The following is a 25,747-nucleotide window of genomic DNA, read 5'->3' as shown; positions in this document are numbered from 1 at the left end:
AGTGTTTCTGGTTCTAATTGCCATCCAGCAAATCTTGCTGGAAGCGTGCATGTGTGGATATCATGTAAAGACAGGGTCAAGTTTGGCTGATGCTCCCCATCAGCAAATAGTACGGTACTGGCTCCAGAAAGTGGTTAGATTCTTTGCAAGGAGAGGAAAAAGTTGGCAAGGAAAGAGAAAACAAAATGCTGTTGCCAATAGGTTAAAAGACTAGAATCATTGGGCCACAAATCGCGCAGAGCGGCGAGGCAACGCTCACCATAGCTCCTGCGAATTTAATTAACAAAAATACTCACTGTGGGCTCTGTGACGTCCAATTGCTTGAATTTGAATTTTAAACAAAATGTGCGCTATCGACCCAGCCTCTGTGCAGCGTGAGTTGCCGCGCGGCTGGAAACGTCTGTGAGGAGAAGACACACCCACAAAATTTGATAAAGAATAAAAATTTAAATTTTTTTTGTAAAAAGCCAAAGAAATAATTGAATTAAATTAAAGCGACAGAAGGGAAAAGTAAAAAAAAATTTAAATTTTTTAATTTAAAATTTTTTTTTTAATGACCAAGAACTAGTAAAACAAGATGTGGAGATGCCGGTGATGGACTGGGGTTGACAATTGTAAACAATTTTACAACACCAAGTTATAGTCCAGCAATTTTATTTTAAATTCACAAGCTTTCGGAGGCTTCCTCCTTCCTCAGGTGAACGTTGTTGGAAAACAAGGACCAATATGAGACTCCACATTTTTAAAAGTTAGTGACTGCCAAACAACTAAAATTTAAGACTTTTGAAACTTAGTTTAGACCTGGTATTTTTAAGCGTACCTGTTTGGTGTTATAATTAGTTAATTTCCAGCTGGGCAGATAAGCTAATTGGCACTTTTTCAATGATTTCTCTGATTGCAGCATGTGATGTCCCTTTAATTCAAAGCTGTCATACCGCCGGCGAACCACTAGGAGCAAGTTCAAGATTTCCGCGTTTTACTGCACATGTGCAAACGCGGGAACTTGATCCTTCAATTCACTACTAAAAGCTGAGAGCGCTATTGAGCTCCTCCATTATTTCAGGAGCGATTTTTGGCCCATTATTTCCCAACATACATCAAAATTCCATGAACATTTGAAACATTTAGGATTTATTTGTCTTGTAGGGTGGAGTCTGGAAAACCTGGTTGCTTTTCTCCCAAGCTTAATCGAAAAGAAATGGTCCGCAAGTCCTTACGTTCAAGGTTTAGCCTTGGAAAAACCAGAGACCCAGTAAGTTGATGTGTTAACCATTTAAAATTTGTAACCTATTTATATGTGTATATGTCTGCTCAATTCACAAGTACCATAAGAAGCAAACTTGGGTAGCAAACACACAAAATCCTGACAATGGTATACCTTGAACTTTTGGGGCTCGATTTTCGGGTGAGGGGGGGGGGCTCCAAAAATCGCTGAAATCCCGAGCGGGTTCGGAGCCCGGTTCCAACCCGACGACTTCCAGGTTCCCCAGTGACGCGTCTGGGTGCACAAGCGCCTCCCGAATGCGGGAGTCCCACGGGCAATTAAAGCCAGCAGATGATACTTTGCATTGTTTGTCAGCTAGTTGAAATACTTGATTGACACCACATTTTGGCAGCCGTGCGATTTTGAAGCATCCTCAGGATGTTTCCCTTGCTGTGGGAAACACTCCCTGTTGCAACAGACGTGTTTCAGCCAGCAGCCAGTGGGAGGTGCAAATGCTTATTTGACAGGTAGGGAGAAAACGTCATTTATTGCAGCAGGGCACTCTGTCACTTCAGACAAAGTTTTGGCTGCAACATCTTTGTGTTTTCATTCAAAATTCTTACTTTCCACCCAAAACTCTGCCGTTCAAATATATTTAACTACTTTTGAGGACCCCCTCAAACTCACACCGTTAGGATGGGGGGGCGCCATGGCTGCATTCACCACCACATCAGAGGACGAGCAACATCACCTACCTCGCCAGGCACAGCGTCCACCTCCGCCACGTGGAGCTCCACAACACAGTGCTGCGCCACAAGCACCTGCACAAGAGCACAGAGGGCAACAACAGAGAGCGCGATGTCACAGGTGGCACTACCCTCACCACAGGGTCTACAGACCGAGGCTCAGCTTCCTGGACTTCTCTGAAGAGCAGTGCATACGGAGGCTCAGAGTCAGCCGCCAGGTAGTCGCAGACATCTGCAGCCTCCTCCATGCCAAGCTGCTCCCAGCTGCGCTGAGCAGCATCTCTTTACCTGTCGCTGTCAAAGTCACCACTGCCCTCAACTTCTTCGCCTCCGGATCATTCCAGGGTGCCACCAGGGACATCTCTCAGTCGTCTGCACACAAGTGCATAAGGCAGGTCACCGACTGCTTGTTTCACTGGGCCTCGCAGTATGTCAACTTCCCCATGGATGACCTCAGCCTGACGGAGAGGGCAGTGGGATTCCATGCTGTGGCTGGCTTCCCACGGGTGCAAGGTGTAATCGTTTGCACCCATATACCAATACGAGCACCTCCACACGAGCCAGGACTGTTCATCAACAGGAAGGTCTATCACTCCAACAACACTCAGCTCGATTGTGATCACCGCAAAAGGTTCCTTCACGTGTGCGCCAGATTCCCAGGCAGCTGCCACGATTCCTTCATCCTCCGGGAATCCCACATCCCACCCCTCTTCCATGCACCGAACACCCTTAAGGGCTGGCGCCTCAGGGACAGTGGATACCCCCTGCACATGTGGCTGATGACACCTCTGAGGAACCCCATCACTGAGCAACAGCATCGATACAATGACAGACATATCACCACCAGGTTGATAATTGAGCATGCTATAGGACTGCTCAAGATGTGCTTCAGGTGCCTTGATCGTTCTGGGGGAGAGCTTCAATACGCACCAGACAGAGCGGGACGCATTATAGTTGTGTGTTGTGCCCTGCACAACATGGCACAACAGAGAGGGGTGCCACTTGAGGAGGCCCCATCCACATCTGCCACCCACATTGAGGAGGAGAAGCAGGAGCAGGAGCAACCCATGGGCAGAGCAGCGGCTTACCCGGTTGCTTGCGAGGCCAGGGAGTCACTGATATGTGAACGGTTCTCCTAACATCAGACAGTGTGAAGAATCCAGTCCTCACACCATCTGGATAGAGCAGTGCCCACACCAGCACCACCCCCCTCCCACCCCTCCCTGCACAAAACAGTCCTGCAACTACACATACACCCACTGTAGAGTGACCCAATGAGTGGCATCAAGTGTCGGTGTTCATGGTGAACCTCATGAAAGGGCCTTATTACAGAAGCCAGTCCAGAATGGCCAAGATATGGCAGTAGTGGTGACAATAATAATATTTAATGTGAGTTTACCAAAAAGCAACTATAAATAAAAAACATGACCAACTGTCAAACACCCTTGTGCATATCCTTCGTGCTTACAAAACCTTCGCCTTTCGCTTCCGACTACTTCTACGTGGTGCATCCCCTATGGCTGCGGCAGAGGCAGGTTGCTCTTGTTCATACCCTGACCGATTAGATGCTTTGGGCCCACACCCTCTGGGTTTTGGTGCCCATGAGGGCCCCTCCAAAGACTGCTCCACCTGCACCTGTGCAGGGGCAGACTCGGCCACCTGGAGAGGAGGCAGCATTGCGGGTACTGGTTGAGAGGGGGACAATGGGTGAGATGTGGGAGTGCTTTGAGTGGCGTCCCCACTTCCATGTCCCCAATCGCCCCCCCGCCCCCTAATATCGGGGCCTTATGTCTGGTTTTTCCCACATGACCCACCATTCCATGCAGCACTTTTCATTTTTCTAGTTTGCTGTCCATGTCCAGTTTCAAGTGCTAATTGACATGCCAGTAGTTTTTTTTTCCAGCATTGTATGCCTGTTCTTGGTATCCACTGTACTTGCTATTGGCCAATTATTACTTTCTGCCAAACTGTCTCCATTTCATCCACATGTTTTAGTTAGAGCGCCTGGAATTATTGAAGCGCCATTTCACCAAATAGGCACTAACTTCAAAAGGACCACATTCGTGGGCAACCCAATGGAACTAGCTCCTTGCAGTCTCCCTCTACCCCTGCTCTTTTTTCCCCCTTCTCTCCACTCTGTGCATTGAGTATACACAAAAGATTTTTATCTGTTCCTATCATAGGGGAGTGGAGTTTTTAGCAGTCTTATTGCTGAACCATATAGAAAATAACTAGTGTAGTCAAACAAGTTAAAGATGGCTGCCTTGGGAAGAAAGCGTTATTTGGATCCTACTTAAAAATCTCTTTTTAAAAAGCAGACACCATAACCTGCATGAGGGTGGAGTGCATATTCTTCTAATAATAACTTAGGTTACTGTTACCATTATTTGAAGACTATGCCTGTAAATATATATACACACCATTGAAAAAAACACACCGCTGAATATTGTCTTGGGTTAAATGAGAAGCCTGATTGGAGCCTGTTCTGTTATTGGTGCCAAAATGCTCTTTTCACTATCCCTCATAAAGTAAAATGAAAGTCTGTCCAAGTTTAAAAAGTAGTATCCTGCTAATTTATAGTGTTGCTTGTTGCAAAAGGTGCAATTTGTGTTGTCCTTGCACCCAAATTTTCTTGGTATAATGCTTTGGTTTTGGTCTCCTTATCTAATGCCTTAGAGGCGGTGCAACAAAAATTCACTAGATTAATTCCTGGGCTGAGAGGGTTGTCCTATGAAGAGAGATGGAGTAGAATGTGCCTATACTCTCTGGAGCTTAGAAGAATGAGAGGGATCTCATTGAAACATATAAGATTATGATGGGGTTTGACAGGGTAGACCGCTGAGAGATTGTTTCCCCTGGCTATGGAATCTAGAACTAGGGAGCATAATCGCAGAATAAGGGATCGGCCATTCAAGACTGAGGTGAGGAGGAATTTCTTCACGTAGAGGGTTGTGAATCGTTGGAATTCTCTACCCCAGAGGGCTGTGGATGCTGAGTCATTGAATATATTGGAGGCTGAGATGGATCGATTTTTAGACTCTAGGGGAATCAAGGGATATGGGGATCAGGCGGGAAAGTGGAGTTGAAGTCGAAGATCAACCATGATCTGATTGAATGGTGGAGTAGGCTCGAGAGGCCGTATGACCTACTCCTGCTCCTATTTCTTATGTTCTTATGTTTGCTTTAATATTGAGATCTATGTTCCTGACTGAAAACTGATTGCTCAATTGAAGTGGGTATGTCTGGGACTCATGATCTGGTTGGAAATACTCTACACTAAATTAGGCTTGCAGGCATCATGAGGTAAATTTTAACCCCCAAGAACGGGTGGGTTGGGGTCGGGTTGGGAGTAAAAATACTCCATTTTCAGAGCGGAACCGCATCCCGGCTCCAACATGCCTGCTTCTGGGTTTAACCCAGGCAGATTTGTCTGTGTGTGGAGAGCAGACACAGGAAATCCTGCCCCCACTTAAGGCCGGCGGGCCGATACTTAAAAGGACAATATACCTCATTGAGATACTTGAGTTACTTAATATTCTGTGTATTGGAATAATAAAATGAATTTAAACTTACCTGTTCGGGTTTCCCATCACTTCCGATTCACGTCAGGTGAAAGCAGGCGGGAAGGGCCAGATCCATGAGGTGAGTGCCTTTATTGCACTGCTTGTGGGCCCGGAGGAGCAGGAGTACTTCATTCAGGCCCAACAAGCTCACCTGGCTGACAGGACCCCTGTGATCGGCCTTCCCCCTCCCCACCTACTTCCGACCTTTCACCCCACCTCCAGCGACCTCCGATCGTCTTCTCGGCCCCCCCAGCCTATGATCCCTCCCTCCCTTTGATCCCCGCCTGCGGCCTGCTGCAGCAGGCCTTCCTGGCTGACAGCCAGCCGCCTGTCAATCAGGCTGGCTGCCAGGTGCGAAACCAGAAGTGCAATTGATGGGCCTCATTAAGGTTGCGATTGCAGATCGTGACCCGCCTACTTACCTTCCGGGTTTTGCACCCGCCCCCTTGCTCCCTTCCGGGCTGGATGTTAAAATTTACCCCACAATTGGGTGACCTGCAATAGGTATTTGATATCAGAAGTACATTACAGTAGATGTCTGATATTACCTTGAATGGGTAATAGATCCCAGAATTTTATTTCTGAGGGAAATGCTGTTGCAAGACTGTTTTTGTGTTTCTGTAATATTGTTTCTTCTGTGAAAGTTTTGGTTTGAGGAAAATGTGTTTTATGATATAGTAAAAGCACACCCTGTATCTGGCTCTGTTGTCTGCACAATGCTGGGTGGGGGGGGGGGGGGGGCGGGGGGGCAGTGGGGAGGTTGCCAGTGTTTAAGATCAACTTGGTTAGTGTGAAGATTCTACCAGCTGTCAGTGTAATTGAGCAGAAGTAGCTAGGGATTTTGAGGCATCTTAAATTTCCAGATTATCGTTGCTATTCAAAAAAATTGCTATCAAAATGCTAATGGTCCTTGCATCTTTTATATTTTTAAAATGCAATTGATATTTGCTTTTGTTCCTTTTAATCAGCCACTTGGTTTTGTTGATGCTGAAGTCCAAGGTTGATGAAAAATAGGCATATTTCCAAATATACATATTGCAAGGTGGTAATTTTTAGAATACACAAAGATTGAAGTACCAAGGGATCAGATAAATTATACATATATTGGGGCCAGATTTTGTTGGAGTCTTACGGCAAGCCTTGTTAGTTAGACTTACAATTGCATGTTTAGGTTTTTTTTTAAAAATTGCCCACAAAGTTGCTGGAAGTGCGAGCTGATAACGGTGCAGCGAGGGCAACGGAGCATCTGGGACCTTGACGAACAACGGGACAAACAGGGTATCTCCTTAACCAATGAGATTAAAGGATTGAAAAATAAACAGAGGAAGGACTGAGAAGGAGAATGAATTAGAGTGGGTGAATTCAATGTCAAATCAGGTACAGAGAGGGAAAGAAAGATTGGATTACGAGAGAGAGAGAAAAAAAAGAGACAGAAAGGAAAAGTAAGGGGGAAAAAATTTAAAGTTTAAAAGTTGACTTTTTTAAAATCTAAAACAATTCACAACCTGAAGGAATGAGATTCCACACTTTCAGGGCCAGAGAGGTTCATTGGCAGACATTAAAAATTATCATGTCGTTAAAAGAGTACTTAGCTGTTAATTACTAGGCTTAACTTTCTGTGGCAAGTTTAATGGGCAATTAATGAGCAAATGCAGCAACTTCATGAAAATCACAGGTTAAGTGTGAGATGTCATTTTCGTGAAGCTAATGGTGGAACAGCGCAAATTGGCCAGCAACTTGTGGTGATTTTCAATTCACGGGGTGTCTGTTCTTTACTACAAGCTACATAGAATGTACAGCACAGAAACAGGCCATTTGGCCCAACAGGTCCATGCTGGTGTTTATGCTCCACATGAGCCTCCTCCTCCCTACTTCATCTAACCCCTATCAACATATCCTTCTATTCCTTTCTCCCTCATGTGTTTATCTAGCTTCCCTTTAAATGCATCTATGCTAGTCGCCTCAACTACTCCTTGTGGTCGCGAGTTCCACATTCTAACCACTCTCTGGGTAAAGAAGTTTTCCCTGAATCCCTATTGGATTTATTAATGACTATCTTATATTTATGGCCCCTAGTTCTGGTCTCCCCCACAATTGGAAACATCTTCTCTATATCTACCCTATCAAACCCTTTCATAATCTTAAAGACCTCTATCAGGTCACCCCTCAGTCTTCTCTTTTCTAAAGAGCCCCAGCCTGTTCAGTCTTTCCTGAAACATATTCTGGTATCTCTCAATTCTGGTATCATCCTAGTAAATCTTTTTTGCACCTTCTCCATGCTTCTATATCCTTTTTATAATATGGAGACCAGAACTGTTCACAGTACTCCAAGTGTTGTCTAACCAAGGTTTTATACAAGTTTAACATAACTTCTCTGCTTTTCAATTCTATGCCCCTAGAAATGAACCCTGGAGGTTGGTTTGCTTTTTTTATGGCCTTATTAACCTGCGACACTACCTTTACTGATTTGTGTATCTGTATCCCCAGATCCCTCTGCTCCTCTACCCCATTTAGACTCTTATTTTCTAAAGAGTATGTGGCCTCCTTATTCTTCGTACCAAAATGTACCACCTCACACTTATCTATATTAAAATTCATTTGCCAATTACACGCCCATTCTGCAAGTTTATTAATGTCTTCCTCTATTTTGTCGAATTCCTCCTTAGTATTAACTATACCCCCCAATTTGGTGTTGTCCTCAAATTTTGAAATTGTACTTCCGATTCCCGAGTCCAAATTGTTTATGTAAATAGTGAACAACAATGGTCCCAGCACCGATCCTTGTGGAACACCACTACCCACCTTTTGCCAGTCTGAGTAACTACCTTTAACCCCTACTCTCTGATTTCTGTTTTGTAGCCAGCTTGCTATCCATTCTGCTACTTGTCCCCTAACTCCACATGCTCTGACCTTAGTCATGAGCCTACTGTGCGTTGCCGGCCGATTTGCGCATTAATAACAGTGTGCGTCGTTCAGACGCCATTATTTTTCAGCAAAATCTGGCCCATAGTGTCCTTTTCAATTTCACAAAATTTGCATTGTATCCTAGTACGAAACAGTAACTATTTTTATGTAAATTACACATCAGTTATGCTGGTGCACAAGTCAGTAGTTTTAACCGTGTGTTGTATATAATGCATTGTTTCAAATTAAATCTTTATTATACACATGTTTTGCTTTTGCACAGAATACATTGTCTTCCGGAGGCCCAGCTCCAAATGGATCAGAAAACATTGGCTGGCGACTTGCAAATCAGCGTGATGTTCACAGCTACAATTGGTTCTCAGCAGAAGACCTTCCATTTAACCCAGTTGTAAGGCACAAAGATGCAAAGGGTAAATGTTAATAAAGTTGACCATTTATTTTCATCATTCACCCTCCACACACTAGGTTCTAGGAAAGTCATGTGCTGAGTACACAAATAAAAATATCATGAGATTGTAGGTAGGTGATGCTACAAGTACTCTCTTTATTGTATAAAGCCCCAGGTGCTGCATTTTTGCACAGTTCATTTATCCCTAGTTGAAAATTTGTTGCTCCTTGAGTTGGACCTTTTATTGTCAAAAGATTTGCAATGTCTTCAGCCTCTTTGCAGGAGTGAGATAATGGAGTATTTCTCATTCTCTTCATTCTGTGGTAACTGAAGGATAATGAAGAAAGTTTGGATTGATGCTGAACACTCTGCCCAGTATCAGCTGTGAAATGTTGAATACTACAATGGAGCACTGAATGGTGCTGTTGCTAAGAATATCTGTCCTTTCATCATTGGGATGGATTCAAATTCAGCCAGACTGATTAGATGGAGGTGTCTTCTACAAGGATCCTATGTGAAATGAGTTTGGGAATTTCAACCCAGTTCCCAGTAGGTATGGGTTTGGAACACAAAATTGTCCACAGGTTTCCATAGTTTGCACTCAGTTGCCACTTGGTCAGAGAAGCTGGAAAAATTCATATTGATGTGGTACACTGTCGAGGTTAGGACAGATAGAGGAAACTTTACTCCACGTGTGGCAGACTAATGATCTGGAAGTGCTTAATGCTGACACTGGGGCCCCGATATTTACTCGGGGCCATGAAGAGAGCCGGGGTGGCAGGGGGAGGATTTCAGAACGGGAAACCTGGAAGTATGGGTCGTGATGATTTTGACGTCAGGGCATTTTAAAAATATTTTCAACAGGTTTCCCGCCCGACAGGCAGCCAGATTGACAGGCTGGCTGCCTGTTTGGATGGGAAAGCAGCTGGGAAGTGGATGCCAGGTAAGTGGGATATGGGGGGTGGTGGAGGTGTGGTGTTTGAGGCCGGTCATTGGTGTGGGGTGTGGGTGGGTCAGCCGATCGGTTGTGTCAGATTGGGGCAGGTAAACTTGGGCCTGGAGGAAACATTCCTGCTCCTTCTGGCCCACAAGCAGTGCAATAAAGGCACTTACCTGTTGATCCGGGCCTTCTCACCTCCTCTTACCTGGCAGGAATCAGAAGGCCCAGGAATCCGGCCCCCAGGAGTTAAAAATAAAAAAGCTATTAAAATGTAAGCAGACAGCCTCCTTAAAAGATTTTACTGACCGACCCGCCTCCTGAGAGCAGATTGTTCACCTGACCGGCCTCCGTTAAAACCGGCAATGGGCGGGTTGAGGTCAGATTTTACATTTTTACAATTTTTACCTTCCCACCCATCCTTGGGGTTTAAAATTACTCCCTGGGTGTCAAAAATGGAAAAAAACATTACAGTTTATCAGTACTGTTACCTGCCATTTTGATGCACACAATAGTTTCACGAAAAATGTAAAAGAGAAAAGAAATCTAACAAAGAACTACCTGCCTTCAATTTTGGAATTAAGATTAAATCATCTGAGGAGTATACATCCTCTGTACCAAAAGATTGTACAAATGTAAGGAATCTTACAACACCAGGTTATAGCCCAACAGTTTTATTTGAAAATCACAAGCTTTCGGAGGCTTTCTCCTTCGTCAGGTGTGTGTGGGATTCCTTGAAAGTTAGCGCATATATAGTCAGAGAGCAATGCCTGGTGATTACAGATAATCTTTCCAACTGCCCGTTATCAAGGCAATCAAAGGAATTGAATAGTGTTCAGACAGAGAGACATTAGATACAAGACTACTGAATATACAAACGGCCAGAACCAAAGACAGAGAGAGAGAGAGAGAAACATCCGAAAGGAAGAGAAAGAGAGAGAATGACCAGTTGTATTAAAAACAGATAACTTTTTTTCCCCGCTGGTGGGGTTACATGTAGCGTGACATGAACCCAAGACCCCGGTTGAGGCCATCCTCATGGGTGCGGAACTTGGCTATCAATTTCTGCAACATCGTCATCAAACCAGCGGACAAAGGAGGAGCCATCGTCATACAGAACAGAACGGACTATTGCAAAGAAGATTACCGACAACTGGACAACCAGGAACACTACAGACGGTTACACGCAGATCCGACCAAAGAACACACCCACCAGCTCAACAAACTGATCAAGACCGTCGACCCAGACCTTCAAAGCATCCTACGCGCTCTCATCCCACGTACTCCCCGCGTGGGAGACTTCTACTGCCTCCCAAAGATACACAAAGCCAACACACCCGGACGTCCTATCGTATCAGGCAACGGAACCCTGTGTGAGAACCTCTCTGGATACGTCGAGGGCATCCTGAAACCCATCGTACAGGGAACCCCCAGCTTCTGTCGGGACACTACAGACTTCCTACAAAAACTCAGCACCCACGGACCAGTTGAACCAGGAACACTTCTCACCACGATGGACATCTCTGCACTCTACACCAGTATCCCCCACGATGACGGCATCGCTGCAACAGCCTCAGTACTCAACACCAACAACAGCCAATCTCCAGACGCCATCCTACAACTCATCCGCTTCATCCTGGATCACAATGTCTTCACCTTCGATAACCAGTTCTTTACCTAAACACACGGAACAGCCATGGGGACCAAATTCGCACCCCAATACGCCAACATTTTCATGCACAAGTTCGAGCACGACTTCTTCACTGCACAGGACCTCCAACCAACGCTATACACCATATACATCGACGACATTTTCTTCCTATGGACCCACGGCGAAGAATCACTGGAGAAACTATACGATAACATCAACAAGTTCCATCCCACCATCAAACTCATCATGGACTACTCCTCAGAATCGGTTTCTTTCTTGGACACACGAATCTCCATCAACGACGGGCACCTCAGCACCTCACTCTACCGCAAGCCCACAGACAACCTCACGATGCTCCACTTTTCCAGCTTCCACCCTAACCACGTCAAAGAGGCCATACCCTATGGACAGGCCCTGCGAATACACAGGATCTGCTCAGACGAGGAGGAACGCGATGGACACCTACAGACGCTGAAAGACGCCCTCGTAAGAACGGGATATGACGCTCGACTCGTCGATCGACAGTTCCGACGGGCCACAGCGAAAAATCGCATAGACCTCCTCAGAAGACAAACACGGGACGCAACCAACAGAGTACCCTTCGTCGTCCAGTACTTCCCCGGAGCGGAGAAGCTACGCCATGTTCTCCGCAGCCTTCAACATGTCATCGATGACGACGAACACCTCGCTAAGGCCATCCCCACTCCTCCACTACTCGCCTTCAAACAGCCACCCAACCTCAAACAGACGATCGTTCGCAGCAAATTACCCAGCTTTCAGGAGAACAGCGTCCACGACACCACACAACCCTGCCATGGCAACCTCTGCAAGACATGCCAGATCATCGACACAGATAACACCATCACACAAGAGGACACCACCCACCAGGTACATGCTTCATACTCCTGTGACTCGGCCAACGTTGTCTACCTCATACGTTGCAGGAAAGGATGCCCCGGAGCATGGTACATTGGCGAGACCATGCAGACACTGCGACAACGGATGAATGGACACCGCGCAACAATCGCCAGACAGGAGGGTTCCCTCCCAGTGAGGGAACACTTCAGCAGTCAAGGACATTCAGCCACCGATCTTCGGGTAAGCGTTCTCCAAGGTGGCCTTCGAGACACACGACAACGCAAAATCGTTGAGCAGAAATTGATAGCCAAGTTCCGCACCCATGAGGACGGCCTCAACCGGGATCTTGGGTTCATGTCACGCTACACGTAACCCCACCAGCGATAAAAAAGTTATCTGTTTTTAATACAACTGGTCATTCTCTCTCTCTTCCTTTCGGATGTTTCTCTCTCTCTCTGTCTTTGGTTCTGGCCGTTTGTATATTCAGTAGTCTTGTATCTAATGTCTCTCTGTCTGAACACTATTCAATTCCTTTGATTGCCTTGATAACGGGCAGTTGGAAAGATTATCTGTAATCACCAGGCATTGTTCTCTGACTATATATACGCTAACTTTCAAGGAATCCCACACACACCTGACGAAGGAGAAAGCCTCCGAAAGCTTGTGATTTTCAAATAAAACTGTTGGACTATAACCTGGTGTGGTAAGATTCCTTACATTTGTACACCCCAGTCCATCACCGGCATCTTCACACCAAAAGATTGTATTTAATTAGTTTTTATTTGATTTTTAGATGTGCTACCAGAATAGTGGCTTGATTTTTCTCAAGCTATTGAGTTGCCTATCTCATGCTTTTGAATGTATGGCTAGTGCCTCTCCACAGGGAAGAGCAAAATAGAGACTTTTCCCTGAACCGCTGTGGTGCACCTCCTAGTAGTCAGCTCAAATAAGCAAAGGCCTGAGAATATAATGTCCATCCATCCTCCTACACTAACACGATGCATGGTTCGGGAGAAAATCAACAGGTTCATTCCTTCAAGAGGGGAAATCCCCATTGTTCTCAAATGGATTGTGAATTTTCCTTCAATGGTGAAGTGTATTTAAAATACTCAGCAAAACAAGGAACTCCTGGTCTCATACCTATCTTAGTTTCATCTCCTTAATGGTGTGCTATAATGCATTACCTTTCACAAATAGAAACAATAATAAATTGCTCTGATAAATACATGATACCATACAGATTCCAGTATAGTAGGCCATTAAAACAGCACATGGTCCGGACTACATAATAGTTGAGATGCATGTTCTATGTAAAGGTATGTGTTTTTTTGCTGAAATTAGTTTTAAGTAACATTGCAACGCTCCACCTTGTGCCAGTAAATCTTAAGTTAAAATTGGGTTTTATATTCACTTTGTTTCCTTTCAGGTTCGAAATGCATAAGTAAATCAGAAGAAAATCTTCTTACTCCAGTGTGCAATAAAGACACACATCGAATGTCTTGGAATGGTGCCAGTCCTACAGAGTCCCAAGTAGTTTGTGGCCATGCGGATATGGGAACCCCATTAGAGTGTTACCTAAATTCCAGAAGTTATCAATCAGAACCTGCACTAGTCATTGGAAAACCACCCACCATACCAGGCGATTTGCAGAGCCAGAGTGTAGCTCAGAAAAGTGATAGTAGAAAGAGCAGAGATTCTTTAGGCGAGGATGCAAACACTGTGACTGGAGAAACGGTGTTGAAAATTAAAAATGCATTTTCAGAATCAGGAAGTGACCTGTGTTCATTAATTGGAGACCATAGACCTTCCACTGTGAATGATTTGGGTAAAGGTGACTTGCTTTTCTTGCAGACTCAAAATTTGGCTACCCCTCAGAAACCTGATAAACCATTTGAAGATCCATCAGACCAAAAATGGTCATGCTTTGAATTGCCATCCCAGCAAGTTACTGAAATAAAGCTTCAAAATGCCAAAATAGATCCCTGCTCAACAGGCGTGAGCAAAACACTCGGCATAGGCAATAATCTAAATTGCATTCGTAATTTGGATCAGCAAGATATAAATGGACTTGCGGTTCTACAGGACAAAAACATGTCTTTTCCACCTTCAGTGGAGGATCATAGTAATTTAAACAAAAAGCAAACAACACCCTTTAAGTATGTTACAGTATTTACATTCACAGGACAGCCATCTCCTGATCAGCTGCCATCAAATTACAAACAATTGAAAGAACAAGATGAACATAGTATTGCTGTAGAGAATTTAACTGTGCCAAAATCTGCAGATACAGATAGTAGACATCATCCCTTTAAATTGAACCAGTCTGTACTCTTGCCTAATAAATTGGAACCTACTTTAAATAAAAGGGATGACGTTTCATTGTCTACAGATGGATCTCCAGATGTGGAATTCTCTTCAAAGATTCCTACTTTGGATGTTCCTTTGAGGAAGATTTCGGCAGAAGTTGATACAGAGACTGAATGTGGTCGTCACTTAAAAGTGGTTGAACATATTCGGCGGTTTAATAGTCTTTCATTAAATGATCATACTCCAAAATACAAAACTGTCCTATCACCTTTAAAGTTCAAGCGTACCCCAGTTCGCCAGTCTATTAAAAGGATGAATTCATTATTGTATGGCAGTAACAAATCAATAGCAAATAGGACCAGATCATGTAAACTTGCAATTGGCTCTCCAATGGTTAAGTCAGTAAGTCAAGAAAGTGCTCTGTCTTTTAATCCAAAAACATGCTTAAAGCATGACATAGAGTCAGTTGCATCCACACAAAATGTAAGTACAAAGCAAAGTAAGCACAGAAATGATGTACAACAAAATAATTTACCTGTTGAAGGATTTTGCAAAACCAAACCAGCAACACACGTAGAACATTCTGCTGCCTTTAAGCGAGAGACTTTAGTCAGCCAGCAGAAGAATTCCTTTGATCAGAATATCAACCAGTCAGTTTTTGAAGATTTGACGAATGGGAAAATGTCAAGAATCCATTCAGTTAATTGTGTGCTGCCAAAGCATAGTGTAATTGTTGAGAAAATGTCATGTGTAACTCCAGAAAAATCCTTTTGTACTTCCATGCTGCATAAAGTTTCAGAAAAGGAAAAAAATCGTTACAAAGGTTCACCAAAGTGCCCTATATCATCAGCAAAACTCACAACTAAAGCCATAGACCTTTAAATGTGTGGAAAAGATTATTCTCTTGTCATTCTGCATTGCTGCTGTTTGATGCTTCTAATTGCACAAGTTGAGCTCCTAAAGTTAGCTTCAACATTGACTTTCAGGTTATAATTACTTGGCATGCTGGAATTTGATAGAAATTGAAATTAAGTAACTACTTTCCAATGTATAAAGCTGAACAATTTTTGTACTTGGGTATTTTCTATCACTATGTATTTCCATGTGTTATGGTGTAGTGTAAACTATAAAGCTGAGTTCTTGCCCTTTACTTTGAGTGATATTAGTCAACTAATAGTTTTGTCATATTTTGTGTTGGTAGCTTTCTTATAACTATAACTTGTTTAAAAGATGCTTTTCTAAATTTACTACTGAGTCTTCATAAGACTTTATTAACATTTAACTTAGTGGTATGATGGGAAATTGAAATTCCTTTTTGAAATTTAAATTTAAAGATTTTAAAGTAATGAATCATTGTAAAAATTCAACTGCTTCTCAATAGTGTCCAAAATTGTACTAACAAACGTATAGCAGGTTGACTGGCTAGAATGAATTGTTTTGTCATGCTGATTCTATTTAAAAAGATTTCTCACTACATTGAAATCTCTTGTCCTTCCAGAAGTCCTGGTAAGCACCTTTAGTTTGTACTGTAATTTTTAATACAGTATATCATACTGTAGTTTATATTTTTAATTTAAAATGAACAGGAATATTTCAAGTTGTACTCTATAAATTAAGATTACTGTGCTTTATTGTGAAATACATATGTAAGTTGTCTGAATGTCTCAACTTTTTACTACCAGTCCTGTTGGGTTTGACTTAATACTGTAATTATTCCAATGAGATCATTGTCGGCTGATTTAAGAGCATAAATGTAAACGGTAAGAAATTATTCACGTACTCTAAATTTATTTTTTGAGCATACAAGTATATGTTTACAGCTTGAGCGGAGCAGAATTTGAAATAAAAAAATATTCTCTTCTATTTGTGGTGCAGTTGTTTTAAAATATTGTACTTGACTTAAACGTAGGTCTGCAATATAGTCAAAATAACTTATGAGGTGATGTTGAAGCTGGTGTACAAATGTTAATGCATAAGCAATCCATTCCCAGTTTAAGGTGTTACCTGTTCACAATATGGTATTGTACTGAGATTACACAATACCCAATATTTTGGTTTCAAATTGTGCAATGCTTCATTCTCTGAAAAGAATCAATGATTTGCCAATGATCTCTGATCTTGAAGATGCATGCTTTAATATGACAATGCAGTGCCAAATAAACATTCTTGGGTGATTTTTTTTACTTGACCCTGTAATCTCCATTTAGCATTCAGCTGGATATTCACACTAGACATAGTTACAGAACCTGCCTTTCAGGTAATGGTTTTCTATAAACTAAAGCTGTAAAACTAACCTCCATCAGAACTAATGAACTACACAGGCATTGTTTGTTGATGCTCTGTACTTCATATAACATGAGAACCAGTCCATTCTCCATTGAGTCTAGTGTCAGAATTTCAAATAATTATCACAAAAATAAGTGCAGCTGCAGGAGACCTTTTGGCCCATCTAGCTCATCCCTCCATTGAAACCCCTCTCCCCGTCACCACTTCTTGAATGTCTCACAAGTTTGTGCCTGTACTAATTCCAGGTGTTCTTTGTATAAGGAAATGCTGCTTCACAACAGCCCATACACCCTAATATATACCTACTTCAGAAACTATTTCCCCATGTCCTGCAGTTATGGTTTAGCTTGAACAGTGCTCAGGAATAATCATTTCTACTTTTATCTTCTATTTCTCTAAAGCATCCCTTGGCATTCCCCTCCTTTCCAGAATGAAGAGTCCAAGATTTTCTTGACTTTCCTCATAACTCATTCCTCTTCATACCTAGCAGCATATGTCTGTTCAAAAGGTCAGCAGAAGGGCCTTTATCTTTTCTATGGATAGCACCAAACAAATAAGAATATTGTTGTAATTGATTCTTGTATCCAAGCAACATTTTGTATGCTAGTTGGTAGAGGGTATTATAAGCAGCTAGTATGATACCCATGGCAACATCAAAGGCATGCATAATCAATTAAAAGTCCTGAATTGTGACTTCTTGTTCTGGCTGTTTGCAGAAGGTCTCTACACGCCAACGCTAGAAAACTGCATCAGCTTGTACAGGGCTGAATGCTCAGCCTGTCAATGGCCAGCAAAAGTAACAGCCACCAACAGCATTTATATTTGTTGCCAGTGGTACTAGCTTCTGAAGTAGGTATATATTAGGGTGTATGGGCTGTTGTGAAACAGCATTTCCTTATACTAAGTGCCTCAGGAGAGCATTGAAATACCATCTCTTGAGGTGGTTCTCTGCTATTATTAAGGCAGTAGTGCTACTCCTTTAAGTTACAGTGCTAACAATGAAGGTTGGGGCTGCATTGGTGGCAGCGCTATTAAAAGAATTAACTAAAAAAGAAAGTATTTGCTTAAGAGAATCAGCTAATTGAAATAATTAATTCTGAGAACCAAGATTACACGGCAGTGAATGGAGAATGTGCATAATCAGACTTGTGCAAAAAAGAGGGATACAAATTAAGGAAATCCCAGAAATTGTTTGCAAATGCATACAGCTGGAAGAGCTTAACATAGCTGAATCACAAAACTGAATTTAAGAGTGAAAGGTTTGTAAGATAACCAGAAGCGGCTTGAGGCTGCAACAAGTACATCCTTAGAGGGCAATGCTGTGGAGACCTTAAACAGGTGCATAGTACTGGATTCTTAGGTGGAGATGGTCAGTGAGGACTGTGAAGACTAATACCCAAAATGAGAAGAAGGTAAGAACAGCAAATGAAGTAGTGATAACAAAGATGAAATGATGCAAGCAGTGGAAGGACAGGATGTAATTAGATTTTTAAGAAATTACATTTATATGGCAGTTCACATCTCATATCACAGCACTTTGAAGTGCATTTGCTATTATGCAGATCTGTAATAGACCTGTCAAAGGGGACTGAAAAGTGAGATGAGGATGGTAATAAGATTATATATCACATTCAAGGGCTCAGTGTAAGGGATATAAGACTGATAAACTAATGAAGAGGAGGGAAGTTGAATCAATGATATTACATATAAAGACAAATGATGTAATCGACAGGTCTGAGGAACTAAAATACAAAGTATGGTCGGTAAATATAAAGCAGAGAGTTCAAGGGCGGCAGTAAACTTGTGAACAGGGGAGATCTGACTAGAAATAAAGAATTTGCATTTTATATAGCAACTTATAACATCCTCAGGCTAGCCTAAAGTGCTTTACCAATAGTTAATTTATAGATGACTAGGAAGACTTACTGGGTGAAGGAAATTATACAGGAAGGGTGGTTCCACATAACCAGATGAGCTATGCTGTTTCCACAAAATATGAAAGCATAATTGCAATTCACTTAAACTACATTTGGAGGGGAGGGTATGGCATTAAGGGGAATGTATATGAGCAAACGTTCATGGCTGATCAAGAGTAGGAGACCATGTCTAGAGAAAAAAATGCAAAAATAAAGAATAAAGTGCTATTGAAAGAAAGGGTTCAGGGTTTTATGCTAATGAGTTGAGCATTAAACACAACCTTTGGGAGATAGAGGCAGTTTATGAAGAAAGAGAAACTTTGCTGTGTGCATAGTCAGTGGCTGGTTTGGAATGGTCTTTTCTGAATAAGCTGACACTACAGTGCAGCACTGAGAAGTACTGCACTGTCAGAGGTGCCGACTTTCTGATGAGACGTTAAACCGAGGCCTCAGGTGAATGTAAAAGATCCCATGGTGCTATTTTGAAGACGAGCAGGGGAGTTCTCTCTGGTGACGACGATCTGATCATTTATCACATTGCTGTTTGTGGGACCTTGCTGTGCGGCAAATTGGCTGCCGCGTTTCCTATGGTACAACAGTGGCTACACTTCAAAAGTACTTCATTGGCTATAAAGCACTTTGGGATATAAACGCAATTTTTTCTTTTTTTTCATTTCATATTGTTCTTAAGGTCAATCACATGAAATATTCTTATGTTGAAGATGCCTCACATGGCTGGCTTAAGATCTTCCTTCTGTACTTAAGAATTGATGGTGTGGTCCTGCTCATTATGTGTATATAATTATCTACTTATCACTTATAAAACAAAATGTTGCTTTAAACTGTAAATAGTCATAAAATTCCCAAATTAATTACAATGACATAGGATCCTCTGTGGATTATTTACCATCATGTTATGCCTGTAAACCATGGCTTAGTTGGTAGCACTCTTTCCTCTGAGTCAGAAGGTCGTGGGTTCAAGTCCCACTCCAGAGACTTGAGCACAAAATCTAAGCTGACACTTTGGTGTAGTATGGAGGGAGTGCTGCACTGTCAGAGGTGCTGTCTTTCAGATGAGACGTTAAACCGTCTGCCCTCTGGTGAACATAAAAGATCCCATGGCACTATTTGAAGAAAAGCAAAGGAGTTCTTGCTGGTGTCCTGGCCAATATTTATCCCTCAACCAACATCACTAATAAAAACAGATTATCTGGTCATTATCACATTGTTATTGGGGAGACCTTTCTGTGCTGCCAGGTAGCTTACTTTACAACAGTAACTACACTTCAAAAGTACTTCATTGGCCATAAAGTGCTTTGAGATGTCCTGAGGTTGTGAAAGGCAATATATAAATACAAGTTCTTTTCTTTAATGGTCATAAAAATTGAAGTTAGCTAATTGGAAGCCTGGATACTGCAAAATGAAAGACAAGTTCACTTCACTCAGCCTCAAAAATAGCATTCCTGTGTTTTTCATGATTTAATAACTAGCCTATCCATCGCACATGGTATACCTTTAAATAATGGTGTTGACTATCTCTAAAGTGTGTATTCCACGTTGATGTAGGAGGTCATTACTGATCTTGCTTATTCAGTATTTTTTATGGGGTGGGGGTTGAGTGCATGAGAAGAAAAGGGTTATTCAAGTTTTTTTTTGTTCCAAGAATATTTGAATTCAAAAACATGTGTTTGCTATTTTGTTCATTTTTTAAAAATGTGGTGCCAGCTGTGCTGTCCAAGTTTAGTACAGATATTAGGTACTTTTCTGAGAGGTTCCAATTTTGAGCACCTCGACCTATAAAAATAATTTAAGAAAAGTAGAGCTTATTATATATTTTCCCATAAATTGTCATAATGACTTATCATCAAATGTAATTTTTTTGACTACATACCATCTGAACATCTAAGCAATGTTATTTGTTGCCATTTTCGATGTATTTCTTTCTATTCTTTAGACATCCCGATGAAATAAATGGCAATGATATGTTGTTATTCTTCAGCTTATGCCTTCCACACACATGGCATTGGGTTTAGCCATTGCATGTATCAAACATTTGGGCATTTTTGAAAATTTCTCAATCTTTGCTTCATCTCTCCTTCTTTCCCAATCTTAGTGCCAAAGATATGGATTCCTGTAAATACAGTATTGTCAAATATAGCTCTTCCTCTCATTTTATTTGGTTCCTGCCTAGTGATTTTCTTTCATCAGCACCGAGAAGGAAGAGTTCATCGATTAGTTTTCCAGTCTCTAAAATTAGAAATCAGTAGCCAAGACAGAATTGAGATTTCCTTAACACTTCTAAAACTGAGCTACTTCTCCGATGACTACCTTTGCATACAACACATAAAGAACCCATGGATAGGTAGCTCTTGCATACCCTTCATATTAACGGGTTTTTCAAAAATCTGTTTGATCCTTGACTATCACCAGAGTTTTCATGTGAAGGTAGTTATTTCTTTTCTGTCCATGAACCTTTTGTACTCTTGTCTTCGTATTTTAGTCTGTTTCCCATTGTCATGCATTAGAAATGTGGCAAGTACTTACTTCAGATCTTCTGCATATAGGAGTTTAAGCAGTCCTGGAGTTTTGAAGAGTATGCAAAGATGCCAGGTCTATAAAGGCACAATTTGTACTGTGGAGGTATATTCAGCAGAAAGCCAGACTGTACCAGTATAGATCAAAAAGGCCACTTTTGTGAAATGAAAGCTTTCAAATTATTGAACTTGTAGACAGTGGACAGATATTTACCAAACATTTGCTCAAATGTGTTTTTCCCCTAAGTGCAGAATGAATTGAAGAGAGAAAGAACCTTAATTGGATTTTAAAAAGGGAATACCAGGAAACTTCAGCCTGAACCTCTACTCCATCAGAATGTTTCTGGTTCTTAAAAAAAAATATTTTTTCAGTTTGTGGTTCATACACTTTTCATAGTTACTTTCCCTCCACAGGTCATTAGAAGGTGCACAAGTGCACAGGAATTCACTGCATGGGAATTCCTAGAAATTAGGTCACTTTTTGTTGCTCTGTATTACAGCACATTGTTACACAGTATGTTACCTCCCACTAAACCATGATTTATGCCAGTTCTGATACTGTTTTCAGGAGAGATCAAAGAAATGGACTTCAGCGATTTTGTTATTAAAGAATTTGCATTTATATAGCATCTTTCATGACCTCAGAGTGTCCCAAAGCACTTTACCGCCAATAAAATACTTTTCGAAATATAGTCACCATTGTAATGTAGAGAAATGAGGCAGCCAAATTGCGCACAGCAAGGTTCCACAAACAGCAATGAGATAGTGACTGGACAATCTCTTTTTAGTGATGTTGGTTGATGGATAAATATTGGTCAGGAAACTGGGAGAACTCCCTTGCTCTTTGAATAGTGCCATGGGATCTTTTATCCTGGCATAGAGATCTGTCCAATGAAAACATGTCCATGGAGGGCTCTATTGGATTCTGAGTTCAGATTGTCCTCAAAGCATCTGTCTCCTTTCAGGGATCTTAAAACTAAGCGCCTTGAAGAAAGCATTAAATACCAAACAATCAGTCTCTACGCTGATGCCTAGTGCTGGTACTTAGGGAAGAACTAGACTGCATCATTCATATTGGGTCCTAACACCATACTCAACTTAGAAATTCCAAATGCCTTGATGTCAGTTGTAGGGCTCCAGGGCAAGACCACATTCTTTTATGATAAAGTCTCAATTTCAACAAGTTCCAAGAACTGCTGTCAGGCCTCAGACTCCAATTTTAATGTAGGTAGGGACCATCCACTTTTACATTACACTGATGCCCTTTAAGGGAAATTTGAATAACAGAACACCTAGGATAGTTCATAGGTCAATGAGACGTTTCATCACTGACACCTGACATAGAGCCATGGTCAAGATATATATTCTCAATCTAAAAAGACTTTTGTGGATTCAGAGACATGGCTCGATGTTACCAGGGCTGCGGGTTCGCGGCAGGGGGGCTATTGGGTGCGTGGGTAATGCGTCAGGCGAAATCAGTCTGCCCCCCACGCGATCGCAGCCTAATTGGATCCACTTACCTGGTCTTCCGGGTTCCCCACTGCTGATCTGCGCGTTGGGTGGACTGCGCATGCGCGGTAAGCTCTGTCAGCTGGAGCAGCTCTATTTAAAGGGGCAGTCCTCCACTGACAGATGCTGCAACAAATAGGAAAAAATACAGCATGGAGCAGCCCAGGGGGAAGGCTGCTCCCAGTTTAATGATGCCTCACTCCAGGTATCATTAGATGGGGTGAGGAGGAGTGGGAGGACAGAGATCTTCCCCCCCCCCCCCGGCGGGCGGGAGGAAGCGGCCTGCCTCTGCCACCAGGAAGGCCTGGCTCGAGGTGGCAGAGGAGGTCACCTGCACCACCAACATATTGCCCACCTGCATACAGTGCAGGAGGCGCTCCAATGACCTAAGTAGGTCAGCCAAAGTGAGTACACTTACTCATTCCCCTACACTCCGTCTGCCACATCACCGCCCCCACCCCACATCTCCTTCTGCACTGCCAACACTACTCTGTCACATCACCCCTCATACCCACTCAAACCTCATCCTCATCTTACCTGCACTTACTCACCTCGCCAGTACTCATCCCGCCACTACCACTCAACCCAATCCTCATACAATCTCATGGCTCTATCTCATACTCACCCTCTCGTGCATCTCTTTCACGGTCAGCCTCACTCAACATGCCACTACCTGTGCTGCAGCCACAGGGCATGCATCACATATGTGCAGTAGGCAGCGTAAGGCAAACGTGTCGTGAGCATGAAGGTGATGCACAAGGGTGTTTGAGGGTTTGTTATGGTTTTTACTTATATTTAATTTCTGACCAACTCACATTACATATTATATTGGCACCACTACTGCCATGTCTTTGCGAATCTTGTCTGGTTTGTGCAATAATGCCCTTTCCTGAGGATCACAATGAAGACCCACAACTGATGCCACCCATTGTGTCACTGCAGAGTGGGTGTAGGTGTATTTGCAGGGCTCTTTTGTGCAGACGACTGAGAGATGTCGGCGATGTCCCCGGTGGCACCCTGGAAGGATGCGGAGGAGAAGTTGTTGAGGGCAATGGTGACTTTGACAGCGACAAGTAAGAAGATGGTGCTCGGGCCAACCGGGAGCAGCTCAGCATGAAGGAGGCTGCAGATGTTCACGACTACATGTTGAGTGACTCTGAGCCTCCGTGTGCACTGCTGCTCAGAGAGGTCCAGGAAGCTAAGCCTCGGTCTGTGGACCCTGTGGCGAGGGTAGTGCCCTCTGCGACGTATCTCTCTCTGCGGTTGCCCTCCCTCCTGCTGTGCAGGTGGATGTGTCACAGCAGTCTGTTGTGGCGCTCCACGTGTCAGAGGTAGACGGCGTGGCCGGCGAGGCTGGTGAGACTGGTGATGCTGTTCGCCCTCTGAGGAGGTCATGACTGCAGCTACGGCGGCCCCCATCCGGAAGATGTACATTTGAGGGGGTCCGCAAGGTAGGTACATGTCTCTGGACCCCGGGGTAAGTGTGCAAGTTGGTGAATTTTCTTGTCAGGAGGAGGGTGGTGGAGGCCAAACTTTGTCCCAAGTGACAGAGTGGCCTCCTGCAATGAGTGAGGGTCGCCCCCCACCACCTGTCAAATGGACCTTTGCAGCTGCCACATGCTGATAGCTGCAACACGTCCATTTGAACTAGGAGTGTTTCCCCCAGTATGGGAAACAGTCCCAGTTGTCTATAAAATCCCACCCCATCTCACATATTCCCTTAATCAGGTCAGTTGAAGACCTGAAATAGCACAATAAATACTTTCAAGTGGCACCCCGCCGGCTTTAATTGCCTGTGGGATTCCCACATGAGGGGGCTGCGCGCGCACGTCGGCGCGTCTGTGGGGAACCCGGAAGTGGGTGGGTTGGAGCCGGGCTCCCGACCGCTCCGGGATTCCCCGATTTTCGGAGCCCCCCCACCAGGAACGCACCCGAGAGCGGGTGCTAAAATGAAGCCCATTGTTTCACCAATTATCTGGCGAGGTTCTCCTAAGTTATCCTTTTATAAAATGGAATAATGTTATTTCATTCAGGCTATCAAGACGGTGTTACATATTTTGGTTGCTTTCTGATTTCTAAGATGAGACGAGTATTTCCCTCTGCTTGACCTCAAATTGGAACAAGTGCTTTCCTAGTCGTGATTTTCACCTGCCTGCAATTGCTTTGTCCCAGAGACTAGCTGCCAACCATCAAATAATCATCAAAGAGTCCCACAGTATGTTCCTATACTTTCAAAAGGCAAGGAAACAATCCCAGAATATGATTATTTCCTTCAACTTTCCAATGATGTCAATAATGGTGATTAACTGGCACGGTGATTAAACCCTCCTCTCTGGAAATCAGTTTAAATCCATCCAAGACTAATAGAATGAAATTTGCTCCTTTCTGGTATCTTACGAGAGGTTGAAATGTCTTAACTGTGTCAATTCAGATCTAAGTAGGTGTGAATGTACAGTACAAATGTGACTATAATTTGATACTAAATTGGCTAGGCAGAGCTACGAAAATGGCTAATGCTGGAAATGGCGATGTCATACTGCTGCAATAGGAGGTGCTCTTGGGATTGGAGTGGCCACCACCTCACAGGAACTAAGTGCCAAGGTGGATTTTCTGCTGTGTGGCTATCCTGGGCCTGTATGCTTTCTGGTATCCTATCTGAGGTATAGCACCATCAGGTGTGTCCATCCCAGCCATGTTCCTACTTCTGGGCACTTTCACTATGGCTACTGAAAAGCATGACAGCAGAGAACAGCGAAACCCTGCCTCACGCTTCTCTCTACCTGATTCCCCAAACCTGTTGACGCTAGAAAAGATAGCCCATTTCACTCTGGCACATTTAGGAAAAGCCTGATTGTCCTTAAGGACTCTGACGTGAGGGCCACTGTTGCAGATGTCTTTAGAGCTGTCTCACATACCATGCAGC

General features: G+C 43.1%; 1 protein-coding gene across 2 annotated transcripts in view; it reads left to right on the top strand.

Moving 5' to 3' along the window:
- Positions 1 to 16,442, top strand: part of LOC137326362 (rho GTPase-activating protein 11A-like) — an 86,119-nt gene extending 69,677 nt beyond the window's left edge. For both annotated transcript variants that reach the window (XM_067991368.1, XM_067991367.1), the window contains exons 11-13: positions 1,147 to 1,252; positions 8,701 to 8,848; positions 13,699 to 16,442. In XM_067991368.1, coding sequence (XP_067847469.1) covers positions 1,147 to 1,252; positions 8,701 to 8,848; positions 13,699 to 15,461 — 2,017 coding nt within the window. In that variant the 3' untranslated portion in view covers positions 15,462 to 16,442. The remainder of the gene's footprint in view (positions 1 to 1,146; positions 1,253 to 8,700; positions 8,849 to 13,698) is intronic.
- Positions 16,443 to 25,747: the final 9,305 nt, after the last annotated feature.

This window comes from Heptranchias perlo, chromosome 10, assembly GCF_035084215.1.
Source record: "Heptranchias perlo isolate sHepPer1 chromosome 10, sHepPer1.hap1, whole genome shotgun sequence".
Classification (NCBI taxonomy): Eukaryota; Metazoa; Chordata; class Chondrichthyes; order Hexanchiformes; family Hexanchidae; genus Heptranchias; species Heptranchias perlo.
The sequence above is the reverse complement of the archived record's forward strand: the minus strand, read 5'-3'. Positions and strand labels throughout refer to the sequence as shown.